The following is a 14,058-nucleotide window of genomic DNA, read 5'->3' on the forward strand; positions in this document are numbered from 1 at the left end:
GAGTTAGGAGATAAGAGTTTTAGCTAAAGATAAGAGTTTTGCCACCAGCTAACAAGAACCATGTGTTTTTAGACTTTGGTTTATGTACTTATAAATTTAAAGATGCTAGATTAGATGAACTAATATTCCATCCATTCCTCAAATTCAATGTAAGTGCCTTTAAATTTGACATTTTGTTAAATATTCTAGGATGTTTTCTATGTAAGTTGATGCCACCAGAGAATTAAGTGGTTTATTTTGATTACGTTGTATACATCTTTTCAGAATTGAATACCATGAGCCAATCATAACATTTGTTACATGTATAAGGAATCTTAAAATGAATATAACATGAATTTTTAACAGGAGAAAAACTATTAAGGTTAATGCATATATTAATTTTAACTAAGGAATGTAAAGAACTTGTTTTAGAAATTGCAAAATGTAGAAATTACTAAGAACCTGTGAGGTAATAACAATTTTTAAAACTTAGAAAAATTGTAAAAATATTCTTTGTAACCTAACATTTCTCAAAAATAGTTGTTGATTGACCTATAATTTTTTTATTATACATGGACACCATGTACAAAATGCTATAGTAGCAATAGGAATAGAGTGCTGTGGGAACACAAGGGGTTGCGTGTGATTACATCTCTGAGCTGGGCAAACTTTACAGGGAGGTGACATTAGAGCTGGATTTTGATGAGTAGGCTTATACGTTAGCCCAGACATCTTCTCTGTGCTCCCGATCTGTACAGACAATCCCCAACTTGTACAGTGGTTTGACTAAGGATTTTTTAACTTTATGGTAGTGAGAAAGTGATACGCATTCAGTACAAACTGCACTTCAGACTTTGCATTTTGACCTCTTCCTGGGCTGGAGACGTGTACACTACAGCACTCTCTCGGTGCTGGGCAGCGGCAGCAAGTCGCAGCTCCCCAGTCAGCTCCATCATTGTGAGGGTAAACAACTGATACTCTAGGTGCGCTGTGTCACTAGCATTTTTTTGGTGGTTGTGTTCTGAGCACATTTAAGGTAGGCTAGACTAAGCTATGATGTTTGGTAGGTTAGGTGTAGTAAATGAATTTTTGACCTACAGTCGGTTTATCAGGACCTAACCCTGTCATAAATCAAGGAGCATCTGTATATTCTGCTGCCTAATTACAGTAAGTCCTTACTTAATGTCAATAGGCTCTGCAATTTTAAATGGAATAATGTATAATGAAAGAAGTATTACCTTAGGCTAATTGATATAAATGAGTTAAATTCCTATGGCATCTCATCAATATTAAAATGAAATGATGTTAAATCAAACAGTATTATTTGAGGGCCTGCTGTATATCTACTAGATATCTCCTAGTCCCCTAAAACTCAACATACACAAAACAACTTCTGAGTTTTGCCCTCTGAACTGGTTTTCTAAAGTTCCCTCTCTCAGTGCATGGTCCTATTGTCTATCCAGTTATAGAAGGCAGAAACCTCAGAGTCATCTTTAAGGTAACTGTCATTCCTCATGTTTAATCTATCATCACATTTTCTTTTTTTCTTTCTTTTTTTTTTTGGCCTAAAGAACAGAAATTTTATTTTCTTAAGGCTAGAAATTCAAGATCAAAGTGACTCTATAGTTGATTTCTTTTGAGGCCTCTCTCCTTGGCTTGTAGATGGCTATTTTTGTATTCATGTGGTTCTCTGTATTAGCCTATCATCACATTCTCTTGATTTTATCTACCATGTGTCTCTCAAATACGTCTACATCTGCATCTCCACTACTATTATCATCTCCCTATTAATAATCCTGCCTATTATTTTCTTACACAGTTTCCCATAGAAGCCTTCTAAATGGTATGTCTATTCATCCTTGACCTGCTAACTAGAATAACTTTCACAGTGCTAATCATGACATATTCTCCTTATCTTAAAACCTTCTAGTGCTTTTCTGTTGCCCTTAAGATAAAGACAAAATTATTTAAATGTTTTACAAGGCCCTGAAACTCTCCATGCTTTCACCTGCCACAGTGTCTTGGCATCTGCTGGTTTCCTTGCTAAAATACTCGTTCCTTCCTTTCTTTAGTTAATTTCTGTTCATCCTTTTAGAACTCAAACTAATTTGCACTTCTCCAAGAAGCCTTCCCTGATATCTTAGCATAGGTCAAATCTCTTTGTAAAGACCCTCATAGCACTGAAAATACCTCCTTCAGAGCTTTGTCAACTTTATAGTTTTGCATTTATTTTATTAATACCTGTTTACTATAGGTTGCATTTAGGCAAAAAATTCTTACTGTTATATGCTATATACTTACTTTCCAGATCCCTCATCTTATGTTTCTTCTCATAAATTTAAGATTAGTATAACTAATTATGCATTTTAGATTCCTGAAGCTTTCTTTCAATATTTAACCATGTTGCATTATTATTTAGTGATGTCAGAGGGGAGCAGTAGTAGATTCTAGATATTTTTTAAAATTTCGCTGTTGACTTTTCAGTGCCATGACTGATATGATTAAATTAATTAATGACAGATTTGGAGGAAAATTAAATACTTATTTTAATCATAGCTAATATCCAAACTCTATTTGGTATTTTTCTAAGAGACTTCATAATATTTTATCTAAGAGGTATATTATAAGATTTAAACTTTTTCAGAAATCTTGGGTAAACAATTTGAAATTTACTGTTTCTCTGACTTATTTTTAAAGGTGATACCCACTTAGGTGGTAGCAGTAGAGAAGGCTCATTTAAAGAAACAATAACATTAAAGTGGTGCACACCAAGGACAAATAACATTGGTAGGTATTTTAAAAGATTCTTAAAGTCTTATAAAGGGCTCATCAATTTGCTTCTTTTTGAATTTTTGTTTTATATTTTTTTACAGATCCAAGAAACAAGTTTTTTTCTCTTATGGAAATATTTCTTTATATTCTTTCAAATCAGTGTTTTCTTCTATTTCAGAATTACACTATTGCACTGGCGCTTATCGAATTTCACCTGTAGATGTAAATAGTAGACCTTCCTCCTGCCTTACTAATTTTCTTCTAAATGGTAACTTTCATTATTTAATTGTTTCGACTGAGATTATTACAAGTGAAATCATAAGTGAGAATATGTGAAATGTGATATCTGGAAAAGCCGTTTTTTCAACATAGCTCAACCATTTTGCAGACTATTTTAAAGTTAGTTAATTGTAAATACCCTTTACTAGTTTTACCAATGTTTAAAATTAAGATGACTTTATGTCTTTTGGACTATTGTATCTTTTTTAATTTAATATATTTTTTAGTAATTTAATTAAAAAATTTGACCATTACAGTCCATTTTTTTTTTTTTTTTTTTGAGGATAGAACAATACAGACCATTAATCTTGGCCTATTGAAATTTTAAAAAGTTTATTGATTTTAGAGAGAGAAAAGTGACATTGATTTGTTGTTCCACTGTTTGTGCATTCATTGGTTGCTTCTTGTATGTGCCCTGACCGGCGAAGATAGAACCTGTGACCTTGGCGTATCAAGAAGACGCTCTAACCAACTGAGCTACCTGTCAAGGGCCTTGGCCTATTGAATTTTAAATTCTAAAGTATAGATGAACTTATTTCTCTTTGAACGCTGTACCTTTATGACAAACATTTTTAGTGTTATTCTATATTATTCTTGTGGCCTTGAATCTTTTTTCCTTGTGTGAAAAAAATTAAAAAACAAATTATTGGATTTCATTTACTAAATCTTAATTCTAATAGCTTTCTGGTGATTCTTATATCAACTAGGTTTTTGAACCACTGGTATGATGAGTTAGCCAGCCTTCATCATAAGATTAACTTCATGGTTATATTAAGTACAATTTGATTATCAGGCTATGTAAAATTCACATTAAATAACATTTGGTAATATGAAATAGAAAGTAGCTATGATAATTGTGCTGATAAGTAGGTATTATGAAAGTGAACTGAAAATTTGCTTTCTCCCCGAAATGTTTCACAGCTTTTATAGCTTAAGCGTTATGCAACAGTTGTTTCACTTTCCTTCTTGATGTCCAATGGAAAAATTTTATATGGACTTGTAGTTGAATGAAGAATATAACCAGGCATTATATTAGAGACCACTGTATTTATTTTGGAAAACCATCTCTCTAACTGTGTAAGCTTGGCATGACCAAGAGAAAGCAAAGGCTAGAATTCATACTTTATGGATTTGAAATGAAGATATACTAACTTAGCAATGCTGGTTAAAATAATGAGAGTAAATAAATAAAATGAAAAATTTTGACATAAACATTAAGGAAAAAAAATAAGAGCCCATTTGAATTTCATTACTTTGACAGGTCGTTCTGTTTTATTGGAACAACCACGAAAGTCAGGTTCCAAAGTCATCAGTCATATGCTTAGCAGCCATGGAGGAGAGATATTTTTGCATGTCCTTAGCAGTTCTCGATCCATTCTAGAAGATCCACCTTCAATTAGTGAAGGATGTGGAGGAAGAGTTACAGACTACAGGATCACAGTAAGACTAATATCTATAAATGTTTTTAAAAGATAATTTATTTATAGAGAGAAGTGAAGGGAGGGAGGGACATCAATGTGCGAGAGAGACATTGGTCAGTTGCTTCTTGCACGCCCCAGCTCAGAACCTGGCCTGCAGCCCAGACATGTGCTCTGACTGGGAATCGAACCGACAGCCTTTTGTTTCACAGGCTGGTCCTCAATCCACTGAGCCACACCAGCTAGGGCTAATATCTATAAATTTTATTATTTGAGTCTATCATTATTCAGCAAGTGGTTATTGAGTGCCTATTGTATGCAAAGATCTGTGACAAAAAGTGGTTTGGAAAGTTGATTATTTTATTTAGGTGAATCATCCTTCAATACTCATTCAGAGAGTAGAGTAAATCAATCTATTATTTATCACTATGTAGTCTTCCTTATACACTAAGTGTATACCTAGAAGTATCTGAATAGCATTGATATACTGGAATTATAGGAAAGAATAGAAATTGATTAGAACTAATATTTTGGATGGAACTTTATTTCTGGTAACTTAAACTTGCAAACAAAAACATTTCAATAGATTACTGCTGCTTTGAAATAATACAAAATTTTTGTGTTATTTAAAGGTTCATACAAGAAAATTACGTTTATTTTTGGTAGAAATTCTCTTCTTCTGATTTTAATTTCTCATTCCTCATTCCCTCATTTATATTTTGGTATTTCATGGCTGTCTCCTTTTTGAAGTGTTTGTGAGAATTTAATGTGACTGATGTATGTGAGTGTACTTTGTAAAACAAAGTGTTATATACTGTAAGTAGTTTTTGATTAGGCTTTTCTTTTATATTTTTAATAAGGAGAAAACTAATATTTATTATAGAAAATATAGATATCTTTAAAAAAAATAAAGGCTATAAATAGCCTGTAAGTCCATCATTCAAAGATAATCACTGTTGATATTTTGATGTTATATCAAGGTACCTTTTAGTAAGCAAATTGGTATTCTAATATGATCCACTAATTGTTTTTTCTGTATATGATATAAAAGAGTTAAATTATAGAAGTTGAAGAAAAATAAATGCTCCTTATTTTTAAATGTGCAAACAATAATGAATGGGTTTATGATTGAGGCTTTCTTTATCTCCATTATATAATAATAAAGGCTGATAGGCTTCATGTGCAAAAAGAAGGAAAAATTAGGGGATGGAGCAGGGGGAGCTGTTAGAGAAAATGCTTGGGTATCATAGGTCAGCAGACATTAGGGAAACAGACTGTTACATGTAATCCATACTGAAACATTAGAGAATAGTTTCTAATTTTATCTTATTTGGTTATCATTAGGATTTTGGTGAATTTATGAGGGAAAACAGATTAACTCCTTTTCTAGACCCCAGATATAAAATCGATGGAAGTCTTGAGATCCCTTTGGAACGAGCTAAAGATCAGTTAGAAAAACATACCCGCTACTGGCCTATGATTATTTCACAAACCACCATTTTTAACATGCAAGCAGTAAGTATTAAATACTTTCAACTTTCCTTCTAGATTAGTAATATATGGTTTTCAGGTAGTATTTCTCAAAGAATGAAATATGTGATTTTGCTGTAGTTAAATAATTAATAACAGAAAATTGAATTGAAGGTTATAGATTATGTGGCCACAGTGATGTTTAAAATCAATTGAAGTCTGTCTAGATGCTTTGATACTTGTTTTTCAAGACAGATTTTTTATTTTTCTTTTTTTAATGTAACAGGTAGTTCCATTAGCCAGTGTTATTGTGAAAGAATCTTTGACAGAAGATGATGTGTTAAACTGTCAAAAAACAATATACAACTTAGTTGATATGGAAAGAAAAAATGATCCTCTACCTATTTCCACAGTTGGCACAAGAGGAAAAGGCCCTAAAAGGTAGGTTTTTTTTCCCCTCTATATATCACTTTTACTTGATACATACTGCTTTTTAACCTAACTTACTCCATATGTAAATAATATATTGGGGGATATGTATATATACATACATATAATCAAATGAAATGATACAGAATAATAGAATTGAACACATTATAACTTAGAATTGCACCATTAGTTATTTAGGAAGAGAAAAGAAATTCATGTTTAATTATTTCCTTTTACTTTACTGACGCTTTAATGTTATTTACAGATTATTTCTAAGATTCTTATTTTAAATCTTTATTTCAGAGATGAACAATACCGTATCATGTGGAATGAATTAGAAACCCTTGTCAGAGCCCATATCAGTAATTCAGAGAAACATCAAAGGGTCTTGGAATGCCTGATGGCCTGTAGGAGCAAACCCCCAGAAGAAGAAGAACGAAAGAAACGAGGAAGAAAGAGGGAGGATAAAGAGGACAAGTCAGAGAAAGCAGCGAAAGATTATGAACAGGAGAAGCCTTGGCAAGATTCAGAGAGGTGACTTGTTGATATTAATATGGCATCATGGTTCCTGGTGACATATCGCATTCTGCATATAGAACATTCAAACCTCATTTAATGGAAGTTCTTTCAATGTGTATTTACTTTATTTATAACTTAGATTTTCATTCTTAAAATCTAAAAGATCTTAAACTTAAAGAGGTACGATTTTTTTTACTATTGGGGGAAAGGATAGTGTTTAATTTTTATTCTAACTTCTGAAAATTATAATTCAGGATGTTTGGTGTCAGTATTTCCTTTATGTGTTATGAATGTCAAAGACATAGCTTTATTTCTTTGTTCAGTAAATATGATTGAATACCTATGGTGTGCCAGACAGTTAGTGTAGGATTCTTGCCTTGGAACAACGTAAAGTGATGTGGTAAGATAGGCAAGTAAGCCACTGGTGACAGCGAAAGGTGGAAGATGTTATTGTAAAATGAGGCACAGATGCCCTTGGGAGCACAGAGAAAGTGCACAGTCCTGATTCTGAAAACTGTCCTCGATAGTACTTTTTCCTTAGTTCGTGATTGATAAATAAGAGTATCATAACATATTAGCTGCCTTTGTCTTCCACCTTCTTGCCAGAAATCAGGCAAGAAGGTAGAAGACAGGAAAGAATCAGGTAAATATTACAATGGCAATGTAGTAAGTCCCTTTCAGAACTTTTGATGGCAAATTTCAAACATTTACTCTACTGTAGGTTAAATATTTACTCATCATCTACTTTGAACAAATATCAATTCGTGGCAGATTTCACTTCATTTATATTCACATCCACTCCCTCCACTACCAGCATCATCCACCTCCTGCTCAGGAATATTTGGAAGCTAATTCTAGAAATCATATAATTTCACCCCAAAATAGGTAGAGTGTAGAACATTTCTCTTTGCCCTTAACAGTTCAATTCTTCCTTAGTGCCACCAAGCTTTTGAAATAGAATTGGCTAACTATAAGAGAGGGACAGAAAATATTCTCATTTAGAGCCCACTGTTATTCAAGTATATGTCTATATATTTTGAAAGTGTTTTTGTTACCTTGGGAAACTCAAAATAAGCTTAGAGAGTTAAGTTTTTAACTTGTGGAATGTAAATACATGCCCGCAGTATATAAACTAGGAAACAGGTGATAATAAATTACCTAATCTTTTTTTATAATTTGAAATAGTATTTTGTACATATCTTTAAAAGTTGAAATTGTAAAGTTTCTTCCAAAGATCATTAGCTTTAATATTAGCTTCTTAAAGTTTTTTCCACTTTTTTCATATTTTACAGCTAACTATAGTATTGAATTATTACGTTATTATGATGAAGGAAAAAGCGAACACTTGTATTTAACCCACTAACTTCTCTTATCTGATTTTAGATTGACATTTAGGGTCTGATTAGTTTCTAGATTTACTTTGTGAGAGCAGCTGTCTTTTATGAAGATTGACATGCAAATTCTAGTTGAATTATTGAGCCATTTAGATTTCTAAACATTTTAACTTTAAATTTTATTATTTGTACCTCTGAAAGATTAAAAGGCATCTTAGAACGTGGAAAAGAAGAGTTGGCTGAAGCTGAAATTATAAAAGATTCTCCTGATTCCCCAGAACCTCCAAACAAAAAACCCCTTATTGAGATGGATGAAACTCCACCAGTAGAAAAATCAAAAGGTAAGGTAGAGCTGTGGTAACTGTGTTTGTAAAAAGTTGTCCAACTTAGCTCTGTTTTGTATAGTGCTCTTTAATATCGTTATGTATATCAGGAAGAGCTACTAATTGTTCCTGTTGTTGTTTAGGAGATTCATTGTTTACGGCCTTGAAAAATATAGGCGATAAGTATATTGGTCAATATTAAAGAAAAAGTAGTATCATACCTTCATTAATGAAGACTTTGGAAAATAAGCATTTGTACTAAAAAGTCTGTGTTTTAAGAAATTTTAATTATGTAAACTTGAATCTGTTTGAGTTCCTGATACTATGCTTTTCCTAAAACCCTTACTGGATTTCAGAAAGGATCTAATATCACCCATCTATTGATAAATTAAAATGTGGTGTAAATAAGCATCAGTAAAGATATTATAAATAATATTTTTACTATAAAACTTTTTATCTCTTTTATTCCTCTTCCAGTTTAATCTTTATTGTATTTTTTTCCCATTACCATTTAGTCCCCTTATACCTCCCTTCACTCAGAAATCACCTCTCTGTTGTCCATGTCCGCGAATCCTTTTTTCTTTCCTCAATCCCTCCACCCTCTGAGGTCTTTTATTTCTTATTTATAAGCTGATATGCTTAATTTCCTCTTGAAGGAATTCTAGGCATCAAAGATATGATTTGGATTTGGGAGCTCGTTGAAATCATTGTAGGCCTTATTCATCTTGAGGGTAACTGGAGTAAGTCCTTTTAGGATAAATGGGAAGTGGTATGACAAAGGACTGATTTCTTGCCCGTATGCCTCTCCTAAGACCGTAAGACCTCAGGGCTGGCCAGATTGTGATTACTGGTAGTTCCTCTTAAGGAGAAGGTAGGCTTCCTTGTTTTTTATATACTTCTGCTATAGTATATATAGTGATACAAGCTAATATTCTCCAGTTCACTGATTTCTTTGAAATCAGAGATAAGGGTGATCTTATCTGCCTCTCAGTCATTTGTCAGGATACCTGGGAAATAAGTAAATGTGTTGATAAATTATTCTGTTTCTCCCACTCCAAAATATGCCACTATTGATTAGGATGAGAAGTTTAGGTTACTCTAACAAATGCTTCAATGTTGCTTGGAAAGTAGAACTCAAAATTACTTACAGTGGCACGAAGTCACAAGCAACCAAAACACGTATCAGTAAGAAAATGACTCAATAAATGTGTGTTCATAGGGTGGAATTTATATAGCCCAAGAATAATTATTGCCACAAATGCCTACTTTTTCCTCTTGCTAATGTACAGGGTGGGGCAAAGGTAGGTTTACAGGTGTGAGCACGTGAAAGTGCAATTTCTAGGTCAAAAAGTAGAAATGTGATTGAGACCAGAAAAAATGTTATTGAGAAGGGTAAGAAATGGTGTTACAGAAATCTGTGCATTACGCATCACAAAAAACATTTGTATTTCATTAATTATTCTTTTTTATATGAACAACTATAAACCTACATTTTCCCCTACTTTGTATATCATTCAGACTTCAGGTAAGCCAGTCCCTTTTCCCTGACCTCCTTTCACAGTGAATTCAGGTTTCTACCTCCTTTGCATCCTAGAATTACTAGTGTAGGAGCACTTAAAGTACTGTGTTGACATTGTTTCTACCATGAGTTTGAAACATTTAAAGGCAGGGGCTTTTAAAAATACACTGTTACATCACCATCACCCAATTCATTCCCTGCTCCATGATAGAATTTAGTTATTATTTGTTGAAAGAATGAATAAATGAACGAATATAAGTGTTTTTTTTTAAACAGGCTATAAAACCTTATGTACCATGATTTGTATTTTGTTGTTGTTTTTTTAAAAGTTTTTGTACACGTATACACTAGCTTGTCTCTTGTAATTAAATTAAAATATCCCTGATGCCTTTCACCCTGGAAACACTGTACAGAGAGGCCCATATGAGAAGCAGTTTAGCTACAAATCACTGTCAACCCTTGTAACTTTCCATTCAAGTCTGGTACTTGAAACTTTTTTTCTTGCATTCTATTTTACAACCTAAGTCGCATGTCTCTTCTTATTGGCAACTTATATGGGTCTTTTATAATACCTCAGCTTCATCTGCTTTGGAAAATGACCTCCTAGGACTCTCCAAAGTGAATATTGTGCCTGCTGTATACTCTTCATGTAAAGTTGGGCTATTCCAAACATGAACTATAGACTTGGAGTAAATCTATTCAGTTTTCTTTGTATGATGCAATAACAGAAAAACCAAAATGTAATCTTATTGATATAGATGGGTATTGAAAAAGACTAAAATATTTATAGTTGTTAGAGCGTGATATTATGGGTAATTTTATTTCCTCCTTTATATATTTTGTGTTCTAAATTTTATCTAATGAACATTTTTGTTTTTGCTCTTTTAATAGGTATATAGTAGTATTTCATTATGTTTTTATTTTTTATTTCTCTCATGACTAATGGAGGTGAGCGCTTTTCATTTGCTTACTTACCATCTGTATGTCTTCTTTGATGAAGGGTTCAATCAGATACCTTGATCATTTTTAATTGGGTTGTTTGTTTTTTATTGTTGAAATTTGAGAATTTTTAAATTTATTCTGGATACAGGTCCTTTGTTGGACATATGATTTACAAATATTTTCTCCCAGTCTGTGGCTGTCCTCCTAACAGCGACTTTTGCAGAGCACAAGTTCTAATTTTTAATGAAGTCTAAGATAACAATTTTTTTCTTTATGATTATGCTTTTTCTGTTACAGTAAGAAATCTGTGCATTACGCATCACAGAAAAAAATTTTTTAATGTATTCCTTTAGAAGTTTTATAATTTTAGACTTTACATTTAGGCTGTGATCCATTTTGAGTTTTATAAAAATAAGTTGCAAAATATGGGTCAATATTCATATTTTTGCACCAACATCCTAATTGTTCTAACAGCATTTGTTGAAGACTATCCCCTCTTCATTGAATTGCCTTTGTACTTTTATCAGAAATCTATCAATTTTATATGTGGGAATCTATTTCTGGGTTTTCTTTTATGTTCCATTGCTCTATGTGTTTTTCATTTGCCACTATAATACTATTATGAAAACTACAAGTAGAGTCTTAATATCAGGTAGTAAGTCTTCTAACTTTTTTTTGCTTTCCAAAGTACTTTTGGCTATTCTACTCCATTTGCCTTTTCATATTGTGCAAATAAGAGTTAGCAAGCTTGAGGCTATTAACATTAGAAGAGCCTGCTTGCATATTTGGCCTTTGGCTGGCATCTGGGAACTTGGCTTTCAAAGCATTCCCTGAATGATAAAGTTATTTTGCCTTTCATCTGAACTGAACACCTGCTTTCCTTCTGGGAGTGTGGAATTTTGGTAGTTGTAGTTTGGCAGAGAATGCCTTTGTGACCAGAAGCCAACAAAAATCTTCAGCTGAGTCTCAAACAGGCTTCCCGACGGAAATATTTTACACATGTGGCTTCATTTTTGCTGCTGGCGGAAGTAGGCCATCTGTGAACCCTTATTGGTGGAGGAGAGCATGGAAAGCCTGCAAATAGATTCCTCTCGTCCTTGCCTTTCTGCTCTGGCCACCTATCCTTCCTGTGTGGCTGTACTGATTCTTAGCTGGGACTGTGACTTTATGTTTAGTCATTTCAGCCCTTCCAGGAAAACACGAAACTACCAGGTCTTGGCGACCCCTAAACACTTAAATTTTTGAGTAAGGGGAAGATGATATTGCTTTAATTGTATAAAACGATAGAATTTAAGGTAAGTTTTTAAAATTTGTAAATTTTGAAGTAATGAATTATTCTACTTTCTTCTCTTCTTTCAAATATAACACCAGGGCCAGTATCCTTATTATCCTTGTGGAGCAATAGAATCAATACTGCCAATTCCAGAAAACACCAGGAGTTTGCTGGACGTTTGAACTCTGTTAATAACAGAGCTGAGTTGTATCAACATCTTAAAGAAGAAAATGGGTTTGTATTACTTAATATAGAAATTGATATTGTTAATTGCCTTATAATACGTTAAAATATAATGAACACTCCTTTATGTTCAGCAATTTTTATTACTAATATTATGAATTGATACATGTTACCTATAAAGAGAAAAAATTAACTTTTTTGATTCTCAGTACTTATAAAAGGCATAATTCTGTTGATTGTAACCCTGAAAGTATTTACTTGTTAGAGCATTTTTTCTTTGTTCAGTATACATCATAGAGGGAAAAAATCGTAGAGAAAACTTAGTATGTAACACTGAATCTATAAAATAATGGGGGAAAAATATTTTCTGATTAAGTAATACAATATTAGGAATATTTATTTTAATTGAATAAATCTCAGGTTTGATTATTTTAATCTCTTTTTTAGAAGACCTTTTGATAATATGTTGTTAAAGGAACTTCTTTAGTGGAAAAGAAAATAAATCTTTGACTAAATGGCAGAAGTTTTTTTCCTTAGTTTTGCTTGCAGAAATATATTGAAAAAAGTAACCTTTAAAAGGAAACTTTGGGAAAGTCACTTAATCTCTCTGGGCCTCAGTTTTCACTCATCTGCCAAATGATGAAGTTAAACTAACCAGAAGAACCCTAACCTTGGTTCTTTTCTAAAGTGCTGATATTCTTCTGCTTGATGAATATTTTAGAGCTTAATTTCATGTGAAATTTATGTAAGGGGAAAAATATGGGTAGTTAATGCTTTATTATATTTACTCATTTTTTTCATCCTATTTTTCAGAATGGAGACAACAGAAAATGGAAAAGCCAGCCGGTGACTGGAAGAACTAAATCTACTATATTGCATAAATATTTTGGGTGGAATTTGATATAAGTACTTTTACAGCAAGATTGTATAGCTATGTTGCCTGGACTGGTTTTTACATTTTTAAAATATTTCAACTATCTTTTTTGTATTAATTGTAAGATTGGCGCATATGTCAAAAAAATACATTTGAGATTTGTCCTCCCAAATCACACAAATTTATTTTATGGTAAAAGGTTTTCCCCCTGGAAATGTTTTTTAAAGAATTCTTAGGCTTCTCTTTGCCAAATAAAACTATTAAAATATTTGAAATGCAAAATATTGGAGTATTCCTTTAGGAAAATATATTTAATGCCTGACAACTTTTAGAAATTAAAAAACATACTTTTATCAGAATTTAGAGGAGATTTACAATATTTAATATAAAATCTTAGAGATTAGTCTGCAGCATATGTAGTGCTTTTCCCCCAAAATTTTGTTTTTGTTTGTTTTATATTTTAATTTAAATTTTGTTCATGTGTTGCCCATTTAAAAGCAGAGTTTTCAGGTAATCGGTGTAAATTTATATTTACCCATATTGGATGTTATTTTTTATTTTCTGCTAAAAATTTACTGTCCATTGACTTTTCATATTGAAAGAGAAAAATAAAGGAGATTACAGACTTAGAAGAAAGGAAAGTTGCTAGGTTATTTATTTTTATCGTTGGATAGAATCTTGATCTCATCTTTCAGAAATGTCATGGTTATGTGGTATAAGTTGGTGACTCATCTTACTGTGCTG

General features: G+C 32.4%; 1 protein-coding gene across 2 annotated transcripts in view; it reads left to right on the forward strand.

Annotated features, from left to right (window-relative positions):
- INTS13 (integrator complex subunit 13) overlaps positions 1-13,557 on the forward strand; it is a 29,553-nt gene extending 15,996 nt beyond the window's left edge. Inside the window, exons 9-17 of one of the 2 annotated variants that reach the window (XM_054591312.1) lie at positions 2,677-2,766; positions 2,912-3,019; positions 4,292-4,470; positions 5,793-5,963; positions 6,205-6,359; positions 6,651-6,881; positions 8,402-8,541; positions 12,356-12,491; positions 13,254-13,557. In XM_054591312.1, the coding sequence (XP_054447287.1) occupies positions 2,677-2,766; positions 2,912-3,019; positions 4,292-4,470; positions 5,793-5,963; positions 6,205-6,359; positions 6,651-6,881; positions 8,402-8,541; positions 12,356-12,491; positions 13,254-13,290 (1,247 nt within the window). In that variant the 3' untranslated portion in view covers positions 13,291-13,557. The remainder of the gene's footprint in view (positions 1-2,676; positions 2,767-2,911; positions 3,020-4,291; positions 4,471-5,792; positions 5,964-6,204; positions 6,360-6,650; positions 6,882-8,401; positions 8,542-12,355; positions 12,492-13,253) is intronic. The other variant, XM_054591313.1, reaches the window with a different exon arrangement.
- The last annotated feature ends 501 nt before the right edge of the window (positions 13,558-14,058 follow it).

This window comes from Pteronotus mesoamericanus, unplaced genomic scaffold (assembly GCF_021234165.1).
Source record: "Pteronotus mesoamericanus isolate MK-2021 breed Mesoamerican mustached bat unplaced genomic scaffold, CSHL_Meso_final scaffold_21, whole genome shotgun sequence".
NCBI lineage: Eukaryota > Metazoa > Chordata > Mammalia > Chiroptera > Mormoopidae > Pteronotus > Pteronotus mesoamericanus.